Here is a 26,579-nt window from a genome sequence, read left to right as displayed (position 1 = left end):
AAAATAATTAATTTAAAAGCATAAGTCAAACCATGAAATATGTGCTGAAATATTCTGACATGTTCGCATTCAAAGTCTCACATTATATCCCTATTCAAATTTTAACCACTTACAAAATAACTACTTAGAAAATCTTTACGGCTCATTTCAAAAGCTGACTGAGTTTCGAACTGGCAGAATAAGCTTCAGGAAATTCTTTGACATTTATTTACAGGTTTCTAAATGAACAGTTCATCACAATGGCTTCTGGGTCATGGATAGGTTTCTGGAACAACATCTATGGGATAAAAGTTTATTTTAGCTCAATCTAATGCCATGATGAAAGCCTTCTCTACAGTTCTGTGCACAGTGTAAATGTATGAATTTGTTCATGCATATGTATACAAAAAGTCAGATTTCTGCAGGTCTCTAAAGCTACTGAGAACATTAATAAACAAAAAGCACCTTGAAAACCAAATTTAGTGTGATGTCACCTAAAAGGTTCCGGATAGAGTTGTGGAGATGTTTATGACCCATCTTCCACCTCTCATCTTTTCATTTGTATGATAGACTCCAGCTGCCCCAGCAAAGAAAAATGGTGGAAAATTATTTTCAAAATGATTAGTCTTAGGAAAATTTATTGTGTCTCACTTTTTCTAAACAGGAATTATGCAGGGAATGTTTCAGATGACCTGTCCTATCTGTGGCGTAAAAGAAAACATAAAGAGGACGGATTGCTCACAGTTAACAGAAAATACAGCTAGGCTGCTGCACATGCCTCCAAGGGTCCATAATCCTCCAAACTTATGACCAGCCTTCAAAGACAGGAATTCAGACAGAATAGACGAGTCTAGGTTCAGTGACCTTTAGGAAATCCAAGATTTCTGTTTAATGAGGACCCCAGTTCCTCTGATTGCAGGTTCTTTATGTAGAATTCTCATACAAAGGATTGTTAGTGTTAATGGTTTAATCTTATATCCTCACTCTATTAGCCAACCTCCGTGCCTGCAAGGCCCTGGCTAATTTGTCTTGTCACTGTTAAACTGGTGGCGACAGTAAAAATGAAGGAAAAAAAGATGTGAAATAACTTGATGAGGAGGGGAGGAAATGACTGATGGATATATGGAGAGCAGATAACAATGGGGAGTGTCCTTTAAATGGAAGCAGTGTTGTGAAGGAGGGATGTGTGTGTGGAGGACTTGAGAGATTTCTGCTCACAAGCAATGGGCTTTATTGAAACTGACCACTTCATTTCTCATGTTCCAGTTATGGCTTGATGGATTAGGATGAATTCGGGTCTTCTAGCATCCTTAAAACTGGATCTAGAGTGCAATTTGAAAGTATTTTCACCCCTGAACTTTTTCACATTTGGTCACATTACAATCACAAACTTAAAGGTTCTTTGTTGGGATTTTATGGGATAGACAAACACAAAATGATGCATAATTGTGAAGTAGAAGGGAAATTATTAAAAGTGTTCAAAGGTTTTTATGTGAAATGTGAAAATGAATACTTTTGCAGGACACCTTTTAGTGGGTATAATACCTCAGTCATGCATCTTTTCAGTACAAGGACTTTATCCTGATGGTCGTTTATCGGTTTTATACATCCATGTTTATTTTGACTTGTTTTGACATCCCTTTTGTCAGTTGTTCAGGATTGATGCTGAAAGCAGACAAAACACAGCTCCTGTTATAAGATGACTCAAAGGAAAGACTCAGAGTTCACACACTGTATGAACAAGATAACATACAGTACATTCAGCCATCAGTAACCTACATTTATCCTGAGCTGAACATCTCACTGTGTGCTGAGAGCATGATAACGTCGTAGTTCAACATGGTTCTTAAGTTCTTGGCTCTAGTCGCTACAATGCGGTCCAAAGCTTTTCTGTCAGGGGACTATTAAAACATAGTTTGTTGTTTCTCACAGGAACTGCATTACGCTTGGACCTTTTGAGTCATCACTTACGTAAAATGATTCTCATATGGTTCAGCTTCTCCTCCTCTCCTCAGGATGTCTTAGTGGCTGTTTTAGTGATTGTTCCAGCTTCCTGAGAAGTTACACGTTTTTGTAGGGTGTCAGGTTTTTTTTAGCTCTAAAGAGGGTTCAGTTTGCTTTAACATTAGTTTGCATTTCCAAATTTTCTTAAAAATGAGGTAACATGGCGTTTAATCATGGCCCAAATATTCTATCCTCTTGTATTATTTTATCAACCTTTATTGTTGTAATCATATTGTCATATTTAATTTACAGATTTTGGCCTATGTGCAGACTCTACTACTGTAATTAGAACTGAACATTTACAACTTTTATTGATTGCTCACTCTTTTAATTTATCTGGTATGAAATTAGAAAAGTGCAATATACAGTTTGGCCACTAGATGGGTATAGAGAGCGAAGAGAGCTGAATAAGAGAACAAAAGGTTTCTGTCTTCCCCTGGTGGATTAAACAAGAAGTACAAGCAAAATTGAATTCCTTTTATGCATGTCTCTCGCAACCTCATTTGGAATATTTGCCTAAGCGTTTGTTTCTTTTTTTGCTGTAGGAACGAAAAAAGGTTATGTTGTATTTTTAAATATGTATGTAATAAAAAATACAAAAACAACATGGGTATTGTTCTTGACACAAAAAAACGAGAGTCATCAATGACCTCAGTGATACACAAGCCTAATTACCACAATCTGCCAGTACAACTAAGAAACACAAACACAAGTCGACCACACTGAAACAGGTTCGTTTTGGGCTTTCAGTACCTGATATGTTGTTTGCAATTGTCCTTAAATTCTATCAGGGGCAAATCCTCACCTTCTTCAGCATTTTCAACTACTTCCACATCCTTAACTTCCTCAGCATCCTCAGCAATCCTTCCTTTACTGAGAGACATTGTAAAGGATGGTCATTAGCATCCTACTCTTGACATTACCTCTACTACCCAGCCAGTAGGTTCTCTGTCATGTACTGCACTTGTGGCACACACAATTAAAATACAAGTTTAACTTATATATCTTCAAAAAATTGCAAAATCATTAAAAAATGTTTTATTAGACTGTAAGTTTCAGTCTAATGTTTTTTAACATCAGATGAACGTGTTTTCAAGAATAATTTTGTATGTTTTGCACTTACATTGGTTGGCCAGTAGGTGTCAGTGCATTAAGCCCCAAAAGGGACCTACAGGGGTTGGACAATGAAACTGAAACACCTGTCATTTTAGTGTGGGAGGTTTCATGGCTAAATTGGACCAGCCTGGTAGCCAGTCTTCATTGATTGCACATTGCACCAGTAAGAGCAGAGTGTGAAGGTTCAATTAGCAGGGTAAGAGCACAGTTTTGCTCAAAATATTGAAATGCACACAACATTATGGGTGACATACCAGAGTTGAAAAGAGGACAAATTGTTGGTGCACGTCTTGCTGGCGCATCTGTGACCAAGACAGCAAGTCTTTGTGATGTACCAAGGACCACGGTATCCAGGGTAATGTCAGCATACCACCAAGAAGGACGAACCACATCCAACAGGATTAACTGTGGACGCAAGAGGAAGCTGTCTGAAAGGGATGTTTGGGTGCTAACCTGGATTGTATCCAAAAAACATAAAACCACGGCTGCCCAAATCACAGCAGAATTAAATGTGCACCTCAACTCTCCTGTTTCCACCAGAACTGTCCGTCGGGAGCTCCACAGGGTCAATATACACGGCCGGGCTGCCATAGCCAAACCTTTGGTCACTCATGCCAATGCCAAACGTCGGTTTAATGGTGCAAGGAGCACAAATCTTGGGCTGTGGACAATGTGAAATATGTATTGTTCTCTGATGAGTCCACCTTTACTGTTTTCCCCCCATCTGGGAGAGTTACGGTGTGGAGAAGCCCCAAAGAAGCGTACCACCCAGACTGTTGCATACCCAGAGTGAAGCATGGGGGTGGATCAGTGATGGTTTGGGCTGCCATATCATGGCATTCCCTTGGCCCAATACTTGTGCTAGATGGGCGCGTCACTGCCAAGGACTACCGAACCATTCTTGAGGACCATGTGCATCCAATGGTTCAAACATTGTAGCCTGAAGGCGGTGCCGTGTATCAGGATGACAATGCACCAATACACACAGCAAGACTGGTGAAAGATTGGTTTGATGAACATGAAAGTGAAGTTGAACATCTCCCATGGCCTGCACAGTCACCAGATCTAAATATTATTGAGCCACTTTGGGGTGTTTTGGAGGAACGAGTCAGGAAATGTTTTCCTCCACCAGCACTGCATGAACACCAAACATAAAAAAAAGCTGCTTTGGAATAGCTGTAGACAGGTAAAACCTCAAAACAATGGTCTCTGTTTCATTTTTTCTTGTGTACATTCTTCCTTTATATTCCTTTATCTGTCTCTTGATTATTGTCTTTCTTCCCCTTTAATTCTTGCTTGCGCTGGATATGTTTCAGTCCCACTTATTTTGCTTTCCCAGATTTGAATGCTGTGATCATTGCTGAAAAGTTCAATGATAAAGATGCATAAACTGTGCCATACTTCTACAGCACTTTGAAGTTAATCAGATTTTTATTTATATTGTTTTCCTTTTTTTTATTAACCTTCCCACTCTCAGGGTCCCCCAGGGCCTCTTGGTCCTCAGGGACCACAGGGACCCCCAGGGCGATCGGGGGATCCTGGCATTCAAGGACAAAAGGGACAGAAAGGTGACCAAGGAATGGGTGGCATGTTAGGTCCAAAAGGCAGCATGGTAAAAACACATTATATGTATTTTTAAAATAGAAATAAGAGAGATAACTCTGCTTTGTTAAATGCATGAAACCTTTTTGCCCTGTAGGGGATGACTGGTGTACCTGGGTTCTCTGGAAACGATGGCATTCCTGTGAGTAAACACCATGTTGTTTTTTAAACTACTGCTGAACCTCGGTGTATGCCGACAGGATGTTTAATCCTGCTTGTGTCACTCCTCTGTAGGGCCACCCAGGACAAGCTGGATCCAGAGGGAAGCCAGGAGCAGACGGCTGCAATGGGACCAAAGGAGAATCGGGGTTCCCAGGATTACCTGGTTTCATGGGGGCTCCTGGAAATCCTGTATGTAACTCGTAATCTACCCAGAAATCTGTAATTGCATCTACTTTCATGCAAATTATAATTTTTTATTGCTGCCATTTCCAGGGACAACATGGCAGGAAGGGAGAGAAGGGAGATGCTCTGGACGTCACCGTGATCATGAAGCGTTTCAGGGTGAGAATCAAACATGCATCACAGTTGCAAATACATCTGCAATTATCTCTTAATACACTGACATAAGTTATAGGTTTCAGAGAATTATTTTGAACATCTCTCCTTAGGGAGACCCAGGGAGACCAGGAGAGAACGGACTGGATGTAAGAAAAATTTTATTAAATTGAATCCCGTTAAATATCTGAAACTTGTTCTATTCCTTAACTCTCATTTAACTTTTCTTTAGGGGCCTCCAGGAGTACAAGGGTGGGAAGGTAACAGAGGCCCTATAGGACCCAAGGTGAATGTCTGCATGTGTTTTACTGCATTAATCATTTTAGTTCTTCTTATATAAAATCTCTTATCAAGCAAACTGTTTTGTAAGGAATTTGTTTGTCTTCTGACAGGGTCCTCCGGGTCCTCCAGGTGTTCGTGGACCAAAGGTAAAAAAAACACAAGCACAAATAGAAATGTATTTGATTTTTGGTAAATACATCTCTGTGTATTTGGAGATTACCCTCATGCTCTTAATCTATAGTTAGCGGCAAACAGAGATTTGAAAGTGTAAAAGCTGCTTTAAGTGTTTCCTCGTCTGCAGGGCACCATGACCAAAGTGCTGAAGGGAGTCAAAGGACAGCCAGTGAGTACCCATACTGAAGTTATGTGTGAAAAGCTATGCAAAATGATTCACTGAGTTGGCTTTTTAAAGAAAATATTTCATTGATTTGTTTTTAATATTGTTGCATAAAATGCCTGACATGATTGCTAATTTGTGTTGCACTTCCTGCTTTGACCACAGGGGGACATCGGACCACAGGGCGCACCAGGAAACTACACTACTCAGCAACGTCAGCCTATCGTTGTAATCAACAATAAGTGCTTGTTTTCTATCCACAGACCTTTTAACAAAGCGTTCCAAAACTTTAAAAAAAATGAGTTGCAAAATGGCACATGTTTAATGAGAAATATTTTGAATCATCTCAGGGACCACCCGGGTTACCAGGTGAAAAAGGAGAAAGCGGAGATGCGGTATGTGATTATACAATAGCAATAATCAATAATATGCTCACATAATGATCATTTTTGTTAGAGAAATAGAGACTCCCCTGGTAATCCTGTGGTTGGTTTATTTCAGGCAGACAACATAGACGGCAAAGGAGAAACTGGTATAACTGGGTTCCCTGGGCCCCGGGTAAGCATGGTCACATTTTTACGCATTTTATCTCAAGACTCTTCTTTTTACAAGTCTTACGTTTATATTGGGTGCTTGTTTGTGTACTTTTTATCAGGGTGAAAGTGGTGCAGACGGACTTCCTGGTCTGAGGGTACGATGATGTTATTCTGTTTAGGCTTTTAAATAGCAAAACATTCATTTCTGACTTGTCATGAAAACACTGTTTCAGGGTGAACCTGGTGATCCAGGGCTGAGTGGCAGCGATGGTCCTAAGGTGAGACAGCAGCTACAATGAATGACTGATCGAATTATGTCAAATCATGTTAATAGCTGGCATCACCAAAAGCCAAGATCTGCTTTTAATTACTTATTATTTTCTTATGTTATTTTATCTATTTAGGTTTAATTTATTTAACTATATAATTAACTATATATATATATATATATATATAATGTATATATATATATAATGTATATATATATGTTTGGACACACTATTTGCCAACTATGACGACCTAGCATTAAAAAAAAATGCACTTAAGAAATTTGTTTGAAAGAGGATCATTTAAATGTACTGCATTCAGTGAAATACACAGTATAATTCTTTTACATTCACAGAATATGTTTGAAAAACATCCGGTCATTTAAACTGGATCTATGTGCTGTTAAAATCTCTTAAAGAGTATGACTTTTCTCTGTTTCAGGGAGTCAGAGGTGATCCAGGAGAGCTGATTTCATCAGGAGCTCCTTGGCCTGATGGTACGATGAGCAATAACTAAACACTCAGTTAAATTTCAGCTCTACAGTTCTGAAATGTTCCAAAAATGTTCAGGGAAGTCTTGTTCAAAGGCACCAAAATATCCTAATTATAAGCTGATAAAACAATCTTTTGGAGCTCATGCTGCTTAAGTATTCTGTCTCCTTAGCTGTGTGCTTCCCTTTTTACTCATCCATAGACAGTTTGAATATATTTAAACAGATATAGGCTTAATATCAAGACAATAACAGTAATCAGGTGCAGCATCATCCACCTTTGTTGGTGTGCTTTAAAGGAAACAGCTATTTTTTACTATGCCTTTACTCCTCCTCCACACCATAAATACACTTATTTTCCTTATTCTCAAAATATTCCATCACTTTCACTTATATTTTCCTTTTCGGCAAAAAATAAGGGACTCGTGTTATCAGCATCTGCCATACAAGATGAACTAAAATGTCTGCACTCTCTCACAAACATCTTCCTGTTTCACATTTGTAAACAGCAGAATAGTGAGGGTCAAAGGTCACAGAAATCACAACTGACTTATTGTGAAACTCTGTGAGGAAATAAGGGACATTACGCAAAATAAAAAATTTACCTTAGTGAAGCAAATACACTTCCTTGTGGTTATATGCAAAGTGAGAAGTTTAAGACCAGTACAATAACCAATAATTAACAACCAAATCGGTGGGAAAATGTACTTACCATCACCGTTTATTTTTCTTCTTTAAAAGTAGGTCTGGTTTCAGGATCGTCTTTCTCATATGATCTGCATTTTATGTGACGTATGTGAACTGCACTTGTTTTAAGGGAAAGCTCAGACAGACAAAACTAAAGAGGTGCAAACTTCTAACCCTCCTCTTCGTCAGCAGCAAAGGCCACAGTGTCTGTCTGCACAAGTCACCACTAAAACCAGGTCATTCAATGATGTAGTTTAATGGTGTAGTTTAATGAACTTTTAAAGTAGTTCAAAAGAAACTGAAAATACTCCAAGAAAGAGCAGAAATAAAGGAAAGAGAGAGATGCAACTGTTTTTGTTTTCTATAATTAAAGGACAAATATTAGCATGTTTTAGTCTTAAGACATGCAAAAGCTGAAAACATAAATCATAAATAAATCATAAGCACCCTTATTAATACCCTTCATCTCCATTAGCTGGACTCATTTAGACTATTTCAGACAAATGGGCTGCACTAACTGGAAAGTGTCTGGTTACGGTTTTCTCTACCTGTCTCGACATTTTAAGGTGGTCTTCCTGGATCCCCTGGTGAGATGGGTCCACAAGGAGAGAGGGGTCCGATCGGAGACCAAGGCTTCCCCGGACCTCCTGGACTTCCTGCCGCTGACACACAGCAACAAGGTTTGTATACTGAATTAATAAATCAAGATACATTTGCAAATTCAGAGGATTAGCATCTGTTGTTTGAGATTTGGTGTGTGCTGCTACCCAGTTCTGGTCATACTACATCGTTGTTCAGCTTTCAATGCAGTGGCATATAATTGCAATGCTGAACGGTGTTCTTTTTGAAGAGAATCAAACTTCCATCTCTTTGGCAAATATAAGGTTTTATTATAACTTTCAACTATGCCTGTTCTACCTCAACATTGGAAGAGCTTCTTAAGCAGAAATTTCAGAAGTGACATTTTGCCTGTCCATTTTTACAGCTTCTGTATTCTGGAATATTGCTTTATTTCCCTTTAAATATTACCACAAAGGTTTTCTTTTCATTTCAAATTAGGCAACATGCTTGCTCAGGTTGAAGCTAAAAAAAAAAGATGTTTCACCCCTTACTTGTTGCTTTAGGTTTTTTTTTCTGTTTTGCTACACTTAAGTATTTTGGCACATTCAACAACATTTTAAATCAGAAGTTGAGTAAAAGCAGGAAGGAAATTATGATTTGATTTAATAAGAGAAAAACAGCATCAAAAGCAGCCTGGTCCTATGTGAACATGTAATTGCCCCCTGAACCCACTAGCTGATTGGGCCATTGTTGGTGGCAACAACTGACATGAAGCATTTGCTAGAACCTACAATGAGCCTTTGCATTGCTCTTCACTGAAAAATCAGGTTTTTGAATATTATTGGCTTGCTTAAGGTCAGGCAAAAGCATTTAACCTGAATTTAAGGCCAGACTTTGACTTTGACTTTGACGAATCCACCTAAAAACCTTTAATTTATTTTTTAGCCATTCAGAGGCAAAAGGGCAGGTGGGCTTCAGAAAATTTTCCTGCTTTACAACCTAAGTGCATTTGTCACATAAACTGATGGCAGGACAAGCCCAGATCATCACACTACCACCACCATGTTTGACCATTGGTCTGATGTTCTTTTTCTGAAGTCCTATTAGTTTTACATCTGATGTAACAGAGGTCTGCAATGCTTTAGATCAGGTTAAGGGCTCTTTTGTGAGCTTCTGGATGAGTTTTCGATGAGTTCTTGAGTAATTTTGGTAGATCAGCAACTCCTAGGAAGGTTCACTGCTGTTTCGTGTTTTCCCCATTTGTTTATATTGGCTGTTACTGTGAGTCACTGAAGCACCAAATCAGGTTCACTTGCTGATAGAATTTGTTCTTGGATTTCTTTAGATTAGGGCATCATTTGTGGCTTTTTGAGACATTTTTGTTTTATTCATGTTGTCTGACAGGTGCTATAAAAATAATTTCTTGTTTCAGCTGGTCAAGATTTTACAATGAGGGGTGCAAATATATTTCACATGGAGCTGGGTTTGTTTAGATTGCCTTTTTCCCTCAATGAAAGAAATTATTTAAAAAAAATTATTTAGACAGGTTATCTTTTTCTGATCTTAAAATTAGATTTTGTGAAAAAAGATCTGAAGAAATCTGTGAAGGGGTAAAAACCTGTTCACAGTACTATACCTTTCTATGATTCTACTGCGCAAACTCCAAACACATTTTTAGAATCTTAATCTGCTTCGAAATGAAGGTATACAACTGTATGAAATCCTGAGCTGGAATATGGGAAAAACAAGAAGGCTTTAGCTCAAAGATGCTAAAAAAAACCTGTTCTCAATAACCTGATAAGAAAATGTTTTTGTTTGTTAGTTTGGGATTTCTTCGGCCCTCTTGGTTTTAAAGGAGGGAAAGGAGACAAAGGTCTAACAGGAGACCAAGGAAGACCTGCTGCCTTTCCAGGACCCCCAGGATTCGATGGACCTCCGGGGAGCAGAGGCCCCCCTGGACCCAAAAGATCATGTGAGTGATTATGTGGGTGGAGAGAGTAGTTCCAGTTTTATCTCTGTGTCTCTGTTTTTCTTTAACCTCTGTTTACCCTGTAGGGAAAGAGTTTTTTAAAGGAGATGAAGGATTCCGGGGAAGACCTGGCAACGCAGGAGCTAGAGGATTTAAAGGTGCTATTAGCAGAGGAACTTAGTCTTTGCCTAATTCTGTGAAATATTTCCCACCTGACCCTGCTTTGTAATATCAGGTGATCATGGAGAATGTAACTGCAGTAGCGAAATGTTCCCCCGTGGTTTACCTGGTCCTGCCGGTGAGCCAGGTGATGCTGGAATGACCGGAGAGTTTGGGTATGATGGGGATATAGGAGAACCAGGTCCCCGAGGAGCCAATGGGTTGCCTGTAAGGAAATAATTATTTTAGTCCCTTTATTTAAAATTCTTTTTAAAGTCTGTAATCCCACACTTGACTGTATTGTGATGCATTGTAGGGATCTATTGGCCCTTATGGTTTTCAGGGGCCCAAAGGTAGAAAAGGAGAAACCGGTGTCGCAAGACAAAAAGGTGAAGTTTGTCATTTTATTATTATTTCTGTCCACATAAAGAAGTAAAAACCTCTGCAGTTTGATTGCATGTTTGTAGTCAAGGTTGTATGTTTAAAAACTGTATGCATGTAACTGAACTTTATCCCATAGGAAATCCTGGAGACCCTGGAGATCCAGGAAATGATGGAGGGGTAGGGATACCTGGTGCTCCAGGCCCAAATGGTCTTCATGGTTTGCCTGGTAACCGCGGTCCTCCAGTGAGTCCATCAGTTCTGTCTTTAATGACTGTTTCTACTACTTTTAAACTTGTTTAGTTCGTCTACATTGTTTATTGACCTGTATTTCTTTTATTAACGTTATTCAATTTTCATGGTACTTCATAATTACACTCCAAGAGTTAAAATTTCATGACGCATGAATAAACATCAGGTTAATACTCCAAAATGGACACATAGATTTGAGATTGTGAGGTTTTTAAGCCTAGAACAACAAAAGAATGTCTTCATGATGGGAAAATGATGGTTTTATAACGGTCCGTCCAGAGCTGAATTCGACAGAAAATCTGTGGGCTTGTGTGAACAGGGCTGTGGACAAGAGACGGTCCCACAATCTGATTCCCAGGGGAGAGTGGGCACATGTTACGGCGTCAAGATGTGAGATGTTGACACTCTTTTGGAAGAGGACTGACTTGTAGCACTTTTTTGTTCTTTTCTTAGAGATTTGCCTGTTTTTCAGTTGATCTGTAACATTATATGGGAAAACAAATTTTCTGAATCACATAAACCCAGCATCTTTGCTAGGATGTGTTTTGAGAGCCACTGTACATAAAGCCCCTACTAGTTACTGTCTTGACGATTTAAAAGCAACACATTTCCTCATGCTTCTTTGCCTGTTTGGCTCAACAATTTACAGGGCGAAAGACCCAGGGGAGAACCTGGAGACAAAGGGTTCCCTGGATGGCCCGGTACACCAGGTCCTGCTGGGGTTGTGGGAATACCAGGTGAAAACTTTGCAGGTCTCAAAGGACAGCATGGTCCACCCGGAGATGAAGGCCTCGCCGGGTATGATGGAGTTCAGGGAACACCTGGAAGTCCGGGTGAGGAGTGGCTGACTGCCCCCTTCTTGCTAATATTCAATGCCTTTTTGTTTTTTATGTTATTTTCCACAAGGTTTTTCCCTGTTTTTACTCTACATCATTTTTACCTTTCTTTCAAAGGGCTCTCTTTTGTAATTCATTACAAAGCAGTGAATTTGGAATAAAAGTTAATGGTTGAAGTCATTAACTTCTCTTCCTTCTGCTGTCTACTTAATGCAAACGCTGCATGTTTCAAATCAGATGAGCTTGTTTGAGGGCAAGCTTGAGCTTTGAATAACACTGTTCCGAATGCATTTCTCTCTCATTGTCCCTCCTTCTCAACTGAAAGGCGGCTGTGTTCCACATGGAGATGGAGGACAGGTGGATGTGACAGGTAGGTGGTATAATCATGTTCTCTGCTCATTGTTATTCTTTATCACTGCTTTGTTGTGCTTTGCCTTTGAATTATTTAACTGGTTTGCATGATGATTTTGGAAGTGTTTACAGTTAATGATTTACTTTATTGAGGCAACAGCTAATGTAATAATTATGTCTGATTGTGCAAAACATTCACGCAGGGCAGCAGTCAAATATCACTCGCACCAACCAGTTATTCATGAACAGCCACTTTAGCAAAACATTGATATTGTCCTGAAGATTGTGTGTCTTATAATTTTTTTCTCAGGTGCTTGTGAACCTATCCCAGGTCCTCCTGGTCTGCCTGGACCTCCCGGACTAAGTGGAATATCAGGTTCCCCAGGTAACCTACCTGACAGATTTATGTTAAACCTTGTATGTAGGGGGGCTTTTTTGATGCTATGCTTTTAATCAAACAGGAGTTCCTGGCCCAAAAGGCTTGACAGGTGTAAGCGGGATCCAGGGAGAGAAAGGAGAACAAGGAGAGCGAGGCACAGGCGGCTTTCCTGGACCACAAGGTTAGAAGTGCCAATAAGACATTGTGCAGAGGTCCGATACCAATGTTGGGTTAGTTAGCAACTATCTTGAACCATCTCAAAGTTTAGTTCACATACTTTAAAGCTAGGTGCATTCATGTTCAAAGGTCACCAATGGAAGTTAAATTGAAAAAATGAAAAAGCTGATGATTTAATTTAATGAAGGAAATTAATGTTAAAATCTAATTAGCCTCTTTATTAATTATGAATCACCAATGATTACCAAATACTTTCAACAGCCAGGATCCATTTCACCACCTCAGGGGTCTGCAGCCTTTACAATCCAGAGAGCCATTCCTGCCCTCAGTTTAGAGAAATAAAGCTTTAGAGCCACTAATGTTACATGACCTTTTGAAAAAAGACCGTTTTTAATTTAGATTTACCATAGGAAATATGTTCTCATTTTTAAAGAACTATCATTTTGTTTCCATTTTTAGGTTTTACAGTAAAGAAAAAGAAAACCTTGGTGAAAAAAAAAAAAAAAAGAGGATGGATACATTTTCTTTCATGTGATTTACATTTTTGTGGAAAACGATGTGAATAAAAACATCAACCTAATGACAAGAAGAATATATTTGAAAAAATATTACTGGTACTTTTATTGTCATTCTGTTGTTGTGCATGTATTCTGTGAAAACAAAAATCTGCTAAAACCTGTATTTGTTATCATATCTATACTTAAAGCATTTATCGGTTCTTTATCATTTCTAGTTATTAGGTTATTAGGAGCCATTTTCAAAGGTCCAAAGAGTAACTTGTGGCTCTGGTACTGCAGGTTGCAGAACGCTGGACTAGCCACAACTAGGCCTGATTACTGTCAGCTCTGCAAAAATAAATAAACAGAACCTATCTGACACCTTGAAGTAGGCTAAAATATCTGAAAAACTAACAGACCATTCCTTGAGCTTAAAAAGAAACCAAGAAGTTTTTATCCTCAAAATGAAAAAACGTGGAAACATGGAGAACTTTCACAGGAGTAACCCTCACTTGCTGTTGCTGTTAGGGTCAATGTTCATGATTCAACAATAAGAAAGAAACTAGGCAAAATAGCATTCATAGGAGAGGTCCAAGGTAAAAAAAAAACAACACAGCTGACCAAAAATAAAAAAACACATAGGCCTGTCTCACATTTGCCAAAAAACATACTAATGATTTCCAAGACCTCTGGGAAAATATTCTTTGGAATAAAAAGAGAAAACAACATCATCCATACAGTACAAAGTGGTGGTATCAATATATAAAGGACACCAGTAAGGCAAGGCAAGTCAAGGCAGGTTTATTTGTAGAGTACATTTCAGTAACAAGGCAGTTCAAAGTGCTTTACATCAATAAAACACAGGAGAAGAAAACACATAGAAAAAGTAGCAGAATAAAGGAAAGTAATGAAAAGTTGGACCACAAACTTCATAACTTCAAACATAAAATTTCAACAGAACAGTCAAAGGCAACTCTAAACAAATGACAAATGGGATTTAACCTTGATTTAAAGAACTTTTACATGTTTACAGTTGTTTGGACGTTTTTCCAGATTAGTGGAGCATATGAACTGAATGCTGTTTCTCCATGTTTGGTTCTGATTCTGGGGATGCAGAGTAGACTTGAACCAGAAGACCTGGGTGGTCTGGAAGGTTGATACAATGACACCAAATCTTTAATGTACTCTGGTGCTAATCAATTCAATGAGTCCTGAAAATGTTCTTCAGATGGTTGAAGGTCAACTTAGTAATTGTCTTAGTAAGGTCAACATTCCCTCAGAGATTTAAAAGACTAACTGCCTGTTGATTAATATGCCACAAGGGGGGCACAACCAGTTTTTAGGTTCAAAGGCAGTTTTTTTCTCTCACATAGGGCCAGGTTGGTTTGGATAGCTTTGGGTTTGGGTTGAATACAAATGCACACGACACATCTTAGGCCCAGGCACCAAAGGGCTATTGTATTTAAAAGAGTTAATACAATTATATTATTGATGTGTTAATATAAATACAAGGTACTGTAAATAACCTGGACAACACGTAATTAATTAAATACAATCTCATATTTTAAAATTAGTTTTTAACCTCCTTTTTTCTTATTACAGGTTTTCCTGGTCCCCGTGGAGACTTAGGGATTCCTGGCAGTAAAGGTTCGGTAGGGACCCCCGGTGAGCCCGGTATGGCTGGCCGACATGGGTCTCAGGGCGAAAAGGGTGTTCATGGAGAAATAATGGGAGCATCACCTGGGCCTTCAGGTGACCCAGGAGCACCTGGTCTGCAAGGAAAAAAGGGCCACAGTGGGGATCCAGGGCCGCTAGGTTTTTCAGGTCAGCTGTCTTTTTAACCTGGTCAAAGTGTCAAAAAAAGTGTTTGATATTTGCTGGAATATCTTTGTTAAACTGATGTTTCCAGGAATAGCCGGTATGCCTGGCATGATCGGTTTCAAGGGATTGAAAGGCACCCCAGGCTTGCCAGGGGAAGAGGGAAGACCTGGGCCAGCTGGTACATATGGCTTTCCTGGTGATTCTGGTAGATCGGGCCCACCTGGTCCTGCTGGTGCAACTGGAGAACCAGGTCAGAAAAGCACACACGCAGACAGTTTCTCAAAAAATGTTTTCTTCACTGTTCCTGCTTGTTAACTGTTGTACCTCATCAGGAATAACCGGGCAGAGAGGAACAGAAGGAGACCCAGGTCCTCCAGGTCCGATAGGATTGAAAGGAATGCCAGGTGTTTATGGAGATGGTGGCCCCACTGGACAGCATGGCCCACCAGGTGACCCTGGACAACCAGGCTCACCTGGACGACGGGGAATTCAAGGATTGAAGGGTCGGTTCCTTAAAAGGTTTCACCGCTTGTTCAAGACATGAAAAACTGAATATTTATCAACTCTTTAAGGTAAAATCTTGGTGGGGGATTTCTGGACTTCTTTCTTTTCAGGGCAAAAAGGTTCTCGTGGAATGTTTGGTTTTGAGGGTGTTGAAGGAAATCCTGGTTTGAAGGGCTATGAAGGGCAAAAAGGAGGGCCTGGAGTGCCTGGTGAAGTTGGCCTGAAAGGACAGACAGGCATAAAGGGAGAGAAAGGTAGGATTGAAACTCATTCATTGGTGTCCCTGATGTTTTGAGATTGGAACCTTTTATAGTCATTTTAATTAATCCTTCCCCCTGCTTGCAGGTGAGTGTGGTCTGACAGGTCCACCGGGGGTGATGTCCCCTAAGATGCTTCTCCACATAAAGGGGCTTAAAGGAGACCATGGACATGAAGGCATTCTGGGTTTTACGGGGCCAAGAGGTCTGCAGCTTTAATGTAAAATCAGTGTCTCAATCCCTTCCAATGTCTCCGTTACCTCATCTCTAACTTATTATAAACCAAATGGTTTTCTCAGGTGTCAAAGGTGGCCAAGGTGTGCCAGGCTCTGATGGAGCTCATGGTCTTCCAGGGGAACCCAGCAATGAAAAGGGTGTCTATGGAGATCCAGGTGCACAGGGCCTGCCAGGGATTAAGGGAATGCCAGGGTCACCTGGAAACAGAGGCATTCAAGGCTTTGAAGGAATGCAGGGCAACAAGGTGAGCAAAGCCACCACAGGAAAGTGTTTGCTTAAGTGATTGCTTAGGAAATGCTGCACCCTTGGAAGTGATGCTTTGCTGCGGGTTCAGCTGCAGCAAAGCATCCCCAACCATGGCACTTTTAGCTTGTTGCTTCACAGTTGACATAAGATTCTTTTTTGAGATGCTGTACTATATTTGTTTTATGACAAACATGTCCTCTATTCTGGTGTCCAAATAATTCAGTTTAGACTCATCTGTTCAAAGAATATTATTCCAAAAGTCCTGATCTGGGCTTCATGATTTTCTTTGAGAGCAGATGCTTTCCGTACACCTCCAAGAGAAGTTAAACTTGTGCAGTCTGTTTCTGATTGTAAATACATGCACTTTCATATCAACACTAGCAAGGACCTTCTGTAGGTCTGGTGATGATATTTTGGGGTTTTTGAAGACTTCTTCTAGCATCTTGCAGTCTGCTTTTAGAGTGAGTGATTTTCGCTTGTTGACTATTTTCTGTACAGTGGCTGATGTATAATTGATCTGAGACCTCTTTAATTACCTGATCAGACTTGTTAGCTGCTGCACTCTTATTTCTGAAGGCCTCAGACAGCTCTATTGATCACCCCATGGCTGTTCAGTCTCACTTCAACAGTCAGGACCATGCCAAACATGTCTGAAGTTCATCAGGGCGAACCTCCTTTAAAATGCTCAGTAATAATGTTCTCATAATGTGCAGCTGATATGATTGCCGTGTGTGTGATTTTGCCTGTTTTTAAGAGGTAATAAGTGTGAGGTTTCCCAATTTATTATATTATACAGACATTTTTAAAAGGTATTTTCTTTTAATTTTGTTGTCTGTTCATGTTGCTTGAACTGCATTGAATTGAATTGGATTTAATTTAATTTAATTTAATTTAATTTTAGATGGAAAAACGTAGGTTTTCAGAAAATGTTCACATGAACATTTATCCTATAAATCTCAGTAGAAAAAAACAAGCTGAAATCTTCTAAAAAAACAAAAAAACAATCACTATATTAATGTGAAGTGATTCTCTGTTGGTAAACTATGGCTTTAGCAGAAAGATACAAATGAGCAAAGGTCAAGAAAATCCTACTAACAGCTTTATTTATGGTTAATCAGATTCTGTATAATATAAAATAGATATTAAATCAAGAAGGCTCAAGGTTGAACCCAGAAAAAAGAAAAAAAGAAACCAAAAGCTTTTTATTTGTTTATTCTTTTTTTCCAAATAATTTATGTTTTTCAGTTGATATGTACAGAATATGTGGGAATAGTTTTGAAATGTTTTATCAAAATAATTTTATTGTATCACTAAAACCATTGAGCCATTGCATTACAATAAATATATTACAAAGGGGCAAAATACAGCGACATATTAAAGTCAAAACCTTTTAAATGTAACCATGTGCCACCTTCCTTGATACGGGAAAACATCTTGCTGCGTTGCTGCTTGTTGTATTTTTCAAAAAGTACTCGTCAACGAATATCATCTGGTACATTTGTTGCTTCAATTTTGCATATTTTCTTGTTGTAGTTGACTGTATGTCAAATCATTTCCTTAAGAAAATGACTTCAATTATGTGAAAAAATATTTTAACTTAATGATTTTTACAGGGTGGCAAAGGAGGCCCTGGCGCCTACGGTCAGTCAGGAGTGAAAGGAAGGAAGGGGGTCAAAGGTATAATATCATATTTGAAGTATAATGTAAACGTGTGGAAGTTGTTTTACGTGTTACTGAATATAGTAAAATATTACAGGTGACAAAGGCATTCGTGTAGACCTTCCAGGATCTCCAGGACTGAGAGGAGATGATGGATTCCCAGGAGAACCAGGTACAAACTGACTTTATACGGGGGTCTGGATTTAATCAACACTGGTAAACCATGTTGAGCTGAAAGGGTTGGTATTCCTCCTATAGGTGTGAAAGGATTGCTTGGACCAATTGGGGACAGGGGTATAACTGGATTTGATGGTATCGAAGGGGTAAAGGGAGAATCCGGGGGTCTGGGAACAGTAGGATACCCAGGTAAAAGACTTCAACTTATTCCTTACAGATTCTTGCAGATTTACATTCTATTCACATGAGTTTATTTATTTTTCAGGTTTGGATGGGGAGAGAGGAACTGCAGGTAACCAAGGTCAAAAGGGTTTTCCTGGAAATCCAGGGAGAGATGGTCCACCGGGCGATCCTGGCTTCTCTGGAGCTACAGGTAATTCAAATGGACCGATACTCTTTTGGTTTTTATCTGTAACACACTGTGCATTTCTTTTCAAAATATGTATTTTTAATGTGTGCAGGTTACCCCGGGCTTAAGGGTCTCTATGGATTAGACGGACTGAAAGGCCAAAAGGGTGTCCAAGGAACACCAGGTAGCAAATCTAAAGATCTAAAAGAAATAATTCCTCTGTGCACTTCAGGAGTTTGATGGAAAATTTAATGAATGTATCTGGTTTCACGGATTTACACACTTAAACTACATTACTGCTCAGATTCAAAACATTTTGGTGCATGAATTAGCATTTTTATGGCCCAACGTCAAGCCCAACATCAGTATTTTTCCTACCACACTTTTGTTTTTTTTTTAGATTTCTGTTGGCTCTTTCTTTTTTCAACTGTTGCAGAATCTACAGTTCTTTGCAAATTGATTAATTCGCCTCAAAACCTTTCACATTTGGTTAGCCACAAACTTCAATGTATTGCATTTTGCATCTGCAAGTCTGTGCTGGTTTCTACCAGCTTTGCCAATCTAAAGTGACATTTCAGCCCATTCTTTGGAAAGTAGTTCAATCTCAGAAATATTGGATGGAGAATGCCTTGTGACCTTGACTCTACCTGGTCCATCCTAATACATGAATATGCTTTTAACTAGACCCTAAATTTTGCTTCGGCTCTATGTTTAGATTTGTCGTCCTGCTAGAAGTTAAACCTCCACCTAGGTCTCAAATCTCTTTCATTCTCTAGTAGGTTTTCTTTCAGGGTTGTCCTGTATTTAGCTCCACCCATTTTCATCCACTTAGACTAGTTTCTCAGTCCGTGCTGCTGAAAAACATCCGATGGCATGTTGTGTTTGCGGTGATGAGTAACATTAACTTTGGTTTTAAAAGGTTTTAAAAGCATGCAGTATTTTCCTACCACTTCCTGGTCATGCATTGCTTTCTGTTAGTCTATCGTGTAAAAATCTCAATAAAATACATAGAAGTCTGTAGTTGTAATGTGACAAAATGTGAAAGCGTTCATGAGGATTGACCTTTGTATGCGTAATATATGTACAGATGTGTATTTTCTGTCTAAATGAGACAAACATTGATCTGTGTTTATGGAGAATATATACCGGCAAGTTTACTTGGGCTCTATAAACATTTTGTTTGTCTTCTTTTTTTTTTCAAAGCTATTATTTGTTCTGTAAATAGTGTTCTTTCTGGTCACATCAGGGCCGGACTTTGTGGGACCTGCTGGAGAGACAGGAGTTAAAGGACGAAAAGGAGAAAGCGGTATTCCCAACAGCCAGCCTGGTGCTCCAGGTCCAGAGGGTTTAAAAGGCTTCCAGGGACCTCAAGGTGAGCCAACATCTTTATCTGCGGCACATGCAACACGTGCATGTTTCTGAGGGACTTCACTTCCATAAAGCTTGACACCATGTTTCATTTATTCAGGTGACTTTGGCCAACCCGGACTGCCAGGATTTCGTGGCCTTCAAGGACCAGACGGGACCTCAGACATTCCGGGCCCAAGGGGGGATCCTGGCTTTCCAGGACCTCCAGGATTCCAAGGTGGAAAGAAAATAGTGTCCCAGGAATTTCTTTCCTTCTTAAGCATTTTATTAAATAATTTATTATAGAATTTCAAGGCACATTTAATTGTATAGCACATTTCAGCAACAAGACAATTAAAAGTGCTTTACATGATGAAAACATAAGAAAACACATAAACAAAAGTAGTAAAGTCTGAAAGTTGAAAAAATGATTTTTCAGCTTTTCATATTGAAATGAAGGACTGTAGCTGGTCCTATTGCACAGAATCAGGGTGTTCAAATTGAACCAGATCTGCAGACAGCTCCTGCCAGTCGCGGGTGCTTTTAATTTATCCAATTATCTGAGGGAAGTATCTCATTCTCTTCACTTTAACACAATAGCTGGAGATGTTTAGAGAATGACGGAGGAATGTGGTTGACTTGAAAGAACGTTGTACCTGACAAAAACATACCCATATCTAGGACCATGTATTAATTTAAAAAACAGTTTTTTACCCCCTCCATTTTGGCCACCCTAACATAGGAGTTATTAAGAGTTATTATATATATATATATATATATATATATATATATATTTGTTTCTTAGGTTATCCTGGAGCAAGTGGACAGCCTGGTGTGGATGCATTCCCAGGACAGAAAGGTGTGCCAGGAGAAACTGGGTTCCCTGGTTCCCCTGGTAGGAGAGGATATAGAGGAGATCCAGGTCCAGCAGGGTACAGGGGCCATGATGGAGTGTCTGGAAAGAAAGGTATGCCCCCAATCAGCGATCTTCTCAAGAAAACATCTTTGACCATCCAGCAGGTGTCTAAGGTGTACTGTACAGTGCCTCGCAAAAGTATTCACACTCCTTGAACTTCGTTTTTACACAACGGAAGATTCTGAAAGGTGAGGGATGCATATGTATTCGGCCTCTTTAGTCTGATAATCCTAAATAACATCCAGAGCAATGAGCTGCCTTAACAACATCATTAAGACCCTGGAACACAGCAGGCAGGTCAGGGATTAAAGTATGAAGTTTAACACAGGGTTCGATTGGTTAGTTAGTTTATAAAACTACACTCTTCAATCCAGAGTATGGTAAAACTGCAAACATTAACCCAAACTGACAGGCCAGGCAAGGAGAACATTAATCAGAGAACCAGCCAAGAGGTCCATATTAACTCTGTAGGAGCTCCAAAAATCCTCTGATCAGGTGGAAAAATCTGTCGATGGGACAACAATTTGTCTTGCATTTCATAAATGTGGCCTTTATGGAAGAGTGGCAAGAAATAAGTTATTTTGGAAACAAAGACATAAGAAGTCCTGTTTGTCACGAGCCACGTAGGGGACACAGCAAACATGTGAAAGATTAACCCTTTTAGCCTACATACAAAACGCTACATATGACAAAAACCTACCCCTTCACATCATCCTGAACACAACAAACACACAAAGAAGCATTATGATGTCAGCGTGATGCTGTTGTAGACGTTTTCTATCAATGGGAACATTTGAATCCTTTATTTGGTTTTGTTACATGGACCACAATACAAAGGTACACAGTTTAGATAGATAGATAGATAGATAGATAGATAGATAGATAGATAGATAGATAGATAGATAGATAGATAGATAGATAGAAACCTTACTTGCATTAAAATACTTTGCAAGGGCAAACAAAGTTAAAACTCAAATTCAGTTTTTGCTTGTAAAACTACTTCTTAAAATCAAAAGTAAAGGAATGTAAAAGTACTTATCTGCCACTCAAAAAAGACAGTTGTAAATAACTGTAGTGTTCCTATATTAAATAAATCAGGCAACACTGCAGTTTCTTAGGGTTCAAAGGAATAAAATAACCAACAAAACCAAACCTTTTGACTAATTACAGTCTGAAAAGCAACAGTTCTACAGCAATCTTGAAAACAAGCCTGCTTTTTTGGATTTTTGCAGCAAAGTTCTTGACAAGATCAACAAAGGTCAGCGTTCATACTACAGACCCACATAAAGCTTCATTTGCATGACTTTCAATTGGTAGAAACTTCAGAAAGCGCTCTCGAGAGTGTCACACATATCTTAGTATAAATGTAAGCTGATCAACGTGTGCAACATCTGCCATGAAGTTTACTGTGATTGGAAATTAATTTGACCAGTTTGACCATATTTTTGATAAAATGCAATCACCCATCTTTGCAATTCTTCTTTGCATAGATTCAACATATTGACTTAATAGCATGACTCAGTTGGATTTATCAATGATGTAAACCTCCTGTTCCATTACATCCCATCCGATTGGACTAAGGTCTGATAACTGTGGAGGTCACTGGAGTACAGCAAACTCATGTACCAAACTTTTTGGGATAATTTAAGCTTTGTAACGTGGTGTGCTATCCAGCTGGAAGTACCTATCAGAAGACGGGTCATAAAGCGTTGCGTATGGTCAAAAACAATACTCAAGTAGACTGTGGTGAAAAATGGATGCTCAGTTGGTAATCAGAAGCCTAAAGTAGGCCGACAAAATACGTCCCACAGCATTACACCTCCATCCCCACCAAGAACCTGAACTGCTGATACGAGGCAACAAGGATTAGTTTTCTGGAGTGGCTTCTGGTGTGGTCTTTAGCTGCTGTAGCCCATCTGCCTATCTGGGACCAACAACCAGGCTATTTTCAATGCTGCTTAAAACCTTTGTTCCTGAACTCTTCTTCCCCCACACACGGATGCCAAACTAACTGAGTCACTGCCTAATGATTAATTGAATCGCTACTTCTGTTAACAAGCAATTGAACAAGTGCATCTAAGAAAATGTCTGGTCAGCTTATATACTTCATACCCGAAGAAACTTGCATTCTGAGCCTATTTCTAAAAACAATTGCTGGAAGAAAAACATTCGAGATATCAGCCAAATATAGTAAATAATCGGCTGGAGATATTGGGCATCTGCTGCTTTAATTTGCAAATGTTGGCATCGACCATAGACCAAGCCCTCTCTGTTGAGTTTTAGCTTAGATGGTATTCTCAATTTACATTCGGAGTTTTATTCCGGCTTTTTTGGGAATGTCTTGTTTGGAAACTGTAAAGCCTGGGAACACTCTTAACAATACTAACAAAATTAAAAACTCTCCTGATGGGGATATCTTTTTTTTTTTTTTTTTTTACAGGAGTGAAAGGAGACCAAGGTTACATGGGAGATCCTGGACAGATTGGTGTAAAAGGACAAAGAGGACCAGTGGGTCCGAAAGGAGAAACTGGATTCCCAGGTCAGTAATGGGCTCCTAATAAACTGGCAACCAACTGAATGATGACGATACATGTTCGGCATGTATAAATCGCTTTTCAAAGTAGTCCTTTCTGTATTTGTATATTCAGTCAAACACTCTACAGTTATTTTGTGTATATATACGCATATTAGCAACCTTTATAGCACCTTTGCGGTCTGTGTCAGGTTTTTATATGGATAAGGCTAACCACCCCGGACACAAATCAAACCTGAACTGGGTAACTGCACACTGAACATAGATTATTTAAAACACAGCTGAAGGTTTATAAGACTTCAATATTAATCTGACTGTGAAACAAGCCTTTGCAAGGCTATTTCACATTAGAGCCACCTTAGATGAAGACAGTAATGAAAACCACAAAATATAAACTGGTCGAACTGGACTGAACAAAAACACAGGAATATCTGAGCTAAACTACTTCACCTGTTGTGTCTTTGGTTTTCACCTTAACCATTAATTATCTATTCCACAGGTTTTCCTGGGGCACCTGGCAGCCGGGGTCCGCCTCCAACCTTTGTGACAATTCCAGGAGAAAGAGGTCCTCCAGGACCACAGGGTATCCAAGGCCCAAAAGGGTTTACAGGGGAGCCAGGACCTCGAGGCCCACCTGGAAATGCAGGTTGGTTATAATTAGGGTTTTCAAAATAATCAATATTTTGAAATATTCATTGCTAAAAAAAACGTATCATTCAAAGAGACTCATTTGCATAAAAATCAGTACAGACTGACTAATTTACCTTTGCATACATTGTCGCACTTTTTCCAGCAGCAACGCTGCAATAACAGAGACACTCAGCCCCTCCCTGTAGCCTGTTTCTGCAACAGTGAAGTAGTAAACCTACCGGGCAAGATAAGCTAACACTATCTGTTTAAATATTAGCTCCATGGACACGGACAGCCCAATGATGGTATTCTGTCAGTCTGAGCTCCACCGCTGAGATGCTCTTCCCAGCTGCAGATTTCGAACCACGCAACGCTCCGTTCTGGTGCAGTGTAAATCACCACAGGAAAATGTTAATCAGTTGACAGCTCGGTCAGCTACTAAATAAATAAACAGTGAAACAAACCAGAGCGCTCTTCTCCATTATTCCTCCTTTAATTGTAAAGTCATTGGAGGCTAATGAAGCTAATAATAACAGGCTATGTTGGAACCAGACTGAAGCTGACAATTAAAGCAGAAAGAAGTAGGAACCAATAGCAACCTACTCTGGTGCTGTGTTTGATCACTCCGAATATTATGCAAAATTAGCAGAAAGACAAATGCTGTGCGGGTCTGCTGCCAAATACATTTGCATGGACCAGATAAATATTTTCATACCTACCTATTTATTCTAAAAGAGTACATGTATTAAAATATTTGACTGTTAATATACACAAAGTATAGAAAAAGCACTGCAACACATTTATTCTGTTCATGTACAGGGTTCATGGGACCCATTGGAGAAAAAGGCATGCCAGGAATTAATGGGATTCCCGGAATGCCGGGATTCCGTGGAGAGGTGGGCAATGTGGGGCACCCTGGTCTCCAAGGCATGGAAGGTACGTCTGACATTGTGGGGCAGTTTGGGATTAGGAAAAGGTAGGTTTGATTATTGTTTACTTTTATTTTTTTCGGTCAAAAAAGGGTCTTACGTCTATATATTATCTTTAAAAATAATAATTCAATTTAATCTAATGAAAATACCAGAAGATTACCTGAACCTATTAATCCTCAATAGGTCAAAGAGGCAGGCCCGGAGGCCGAGGATTACCTGGTATGGCTGGCCGCAGTATCAGCGTGGGCTACTTGCTCGTAAAACACAGTCAGTCAGAGCAGACGCCGATGTGCCCCGTGGGAATGTCTAAACTGTGGGATGGTTACAGTCTGCTGTACCTGGAGGGTCAGGAGAAGGCCCACAACCAGGAGCTCGGTGAGTCAGTGTGAGCTGTAGAACTGCTCTGCAATAATACAAAACCCTGAGATTAGTTTTTTGACACTTCTGTCAGCATTTGAGGATGTTCTTAATTTTGATTTTGCAAACATTAACTATCTTATCTTGTCATTAAAATTCCTGTAAAACTAGGAATAAGATGAAACCCTGAAAGTCTCAGAAAATCTCGTTTTCTCTATTAGTAATCAGCTGGGACTGAATCCTTCCCAGCACTTGTTCTCCAGTCCTCTTAATCTAATTCAGTTGCTTTACAGACTTTTAATTAAATCATTTAATTATGCTCCTAAGTGAATTCGTTTTTTCAAAGAGGCAGAACAAATTTTTGTTTTTGAAAGTATGCCAAAACTGCTAAAAACCTGAGAAGCTTTGAGAAATAGAAACTCTCGTCATTTTTATTCTACTGTCTTTCCCACTGAAACTTATTTCTTCGAAAGCTATAAATACTTGAGGTGAAGCAGCATGTAGGTGGAAAAAAACTTAAACGTATTTTTCCTACGTTTGTTCCCATCAGGTTTGGCTGGTTCCTGCCTCCGACGGTTCAGCACCATGCCCTTTCTGTACTGTAACCCTGGGGACATTTGTTACTATGCCAGCAGGAATGATAAGTCCTACTGGTTGTCAACCACTGCTCCCCTTCCCATGATGCCTGTGGAGGAAAAAGAAATCAAGCCATACATCAGCCGTTGCTCGGTTTGTGAGGCTCCATCAGTCGCTATTGCAGTTCATAGTCAGGACATCACCATCCCACAGTGTCCTGTGGGCTGGAGGAGCCTGTGGATTGGCTACTCCTTCCTCATGGTTAGTTTCAGTTTTGGGTGGAAAAATAAAAGTGCATGACTTCAATTCATTTGCAGTTCACAATAAAAGTTTTCATTCCCTGTAAAACATTTTCACATCTTCTTTGATGTGTTTGATTAGGATTTTATGTCCGATGACATCACAAAGTAGTGAATAATTGTGTGATTAAAGGACAATGGTTTCCAATTTGTTTTGTAAAAATCTGAAAACTGTGGCATGGTATTTAACCCCACTGAGTCACCATTTTGTAGAAATACTTTCTGCTGCAATTACAGGGATACATTTTTCAACATCACATTTGCTCAAACTCAATCAGAATGGATGGAGATAGTCTGTGAAAGTCGGTTTTTCAAGTTTTGATACAGATTCTTATTTGGATTTTGACCAAAACTTTGTCTTGGCCCCTAACAATATATA

The 26,579-nt window shown here is 39.4% G+C and overlaps 1 protein-coding gene across 2 annotated transcripts in view; it reads left to right on the top strand.

Moving 5' to 3' along the window:
• col4a2 (collagen, type IV, alpha 2) overlaps window positions 1-26,579 on the top strand; it is a 70,657-nt gene that overhangs the window by 43,009 nt on the left and 1,069 nt on the right. For both annotated transcript variants that reach the window (XM_047370654.1, XM_047370653.1), the window contains exons 5-47: window positions 4,577-4,711; window positions 4,799-4,843; window positions 4,936-5,052; window positions 5,137-5,205; window positions 5,313-5,348; window positions 5,432-5,485; window positions 5,592-5,627; window positions 5,783-5,824; window positions 5,984-6,046; window positions 6,169-6,213; window positions 6,320-6,376; window positions 6,474-6,509; window positions 6,588-6,632; window positions 7,063-7,117; window positions 8,365-8,478; window positions 10,182-10,331; window positions 10,415-10,486; window positions 10,564-10,715; window positions 10,804-10,876; window positions 11,008-11,114; window positions 11,770-11,953; window positions 12,282-12,326; window positions 12,618-12,692; window positions 12,769-12,867; window positions 14,963-15,184; window positions 15,270-15,431; window positions 15,514-15,684; window positions 15,796-15,939; window positions 16,031-16,147; window positions 16,242-16,423; window positions 18,039-18,102; window positions 18,182-18,256; window positions 18,343-18,450; window positions 18,527-18,634; window positions 18,723-18,794; window positions 19,857-19,982; window positions 20,079-20,195; window positions 20,763-20,924; window positions 23,314-23,412; window positions 23,906-24,052; window positions 24,856-24,972; window positions 25,152-25,343; window positions 25,876-26,162. In XM_047370654.1, the coding sequence (XP_047226610.1) occupies window positions 4,577-4,711; window positions 4,799-4,843; window positions 4,936-5,052; window positions 5,137-5,205; window positions 5,313-5,348; window positions 5,432-5,485; window positions 5,592-5,627; window positions 5,783-5,824; window positions 5,984-6,046; window positions 6,169-6,213; window positions 6,320-6,376; window positions 6,474-6,509; window positions 6,588-6,632; window positions 7,063-7,117; window positions 8,365-8,478; window positions 10,182-10,331; window positions 10,415-10,486; window positions 10,564-10,715; window positions 10,804-10,876; window positions 11,008-11,114; window positions 11,770-11,953; window positions 12,282-12,326; window positions 12,618-12,692; window positions 12,769-12,867; window positions 14,963-15,184; window positions 15,270-15,431; window positions 15,514-15,684; window positions 15,796-15,939; window positions 16,031-16,147; window positions 16,242-16,423; window positions 18,039-18,102; window positions 18,182-18,256; window positions 18,343-18,450; window positions 18,527-18,634; window positions 18,723-18,794; window positions 19,857-19,982; window positions 20,079-20,195; window positions 20,763-20,924; window positions 23,314-23,412; window positions 23,906-24,052; window positions 24,856-24,972; window positions 25,152-25,343; window positions 25,876-26,162 (4,578 nt within the window). The remainder of the gene's footprint in view (window positions 1-4,576; window positions 4,712-4,798; window positions 4,844-4,935; window positions 5,053-5,136; window positions 5,206-5,312; window positions 5,349-5,431; window positions 5,486-5,591; window positions 5,628-5,782; window positions 5,825-5,983; window positions 6,047-6,168; window positions 6,214-6,319; window positions 6,377-6,473; window positions 6,510-6,587; window positions 6,633-7,062; window positions 7,118-8,364; window positions 8,479-10,181; window positions 10,332-10,414; window positions 10,487-10,563; window positions 10,716-10,803; window positions 10,877-11,007; window positions 11,115-11,769; window positions 11,954-12,281; window positions 12,327-12,617; window positions 12,693-12,768; window positions 12,868-14,962; window positions 15,185-15,269; window positions 15,432-15,513; window positions 15,685-15,795; window positions 15,940-16,030; window positions 16,148-16,241; window positions 16,424-18,038; window positions 18,103-18,181; window positions 18,257-18,342; window positions 18,451-18,526; window positions 18,635-18,722; window positions 18,795-19,856; window positions 19,983-20,078; window positions 20,196-20,762; window positions 20,925-23,313; window positions 23,413-23,905; window positions 24,053-24,855; window positions 24,973-25,151; window positions 25,344-25,875; window positions 26,163-26,579) is intronic.

Source organism: Girardinichthys multiradiatus, chromosome 7 (assembly GCF_021462225.1).
Source record: "Girardinichthys multiradiatus isolate DD_20200921_A chromosome 7, DD_fGirMul_XY1, whole genome shotgun sequence".
Taxonomy (NCBI): domain Eukaryota; kingdom Metazoa; phylum Chordata; class Actinopteri; order Cyprinodontiformes; family Goodeidae; genus Girardinichthys; species Girardinichthys multiradiatus.
The sequence above is the reverse complement of the archived record's forward strand: the minus strand, read 5'-3'. Positions and strand labels throughout refer to the sequence as shown.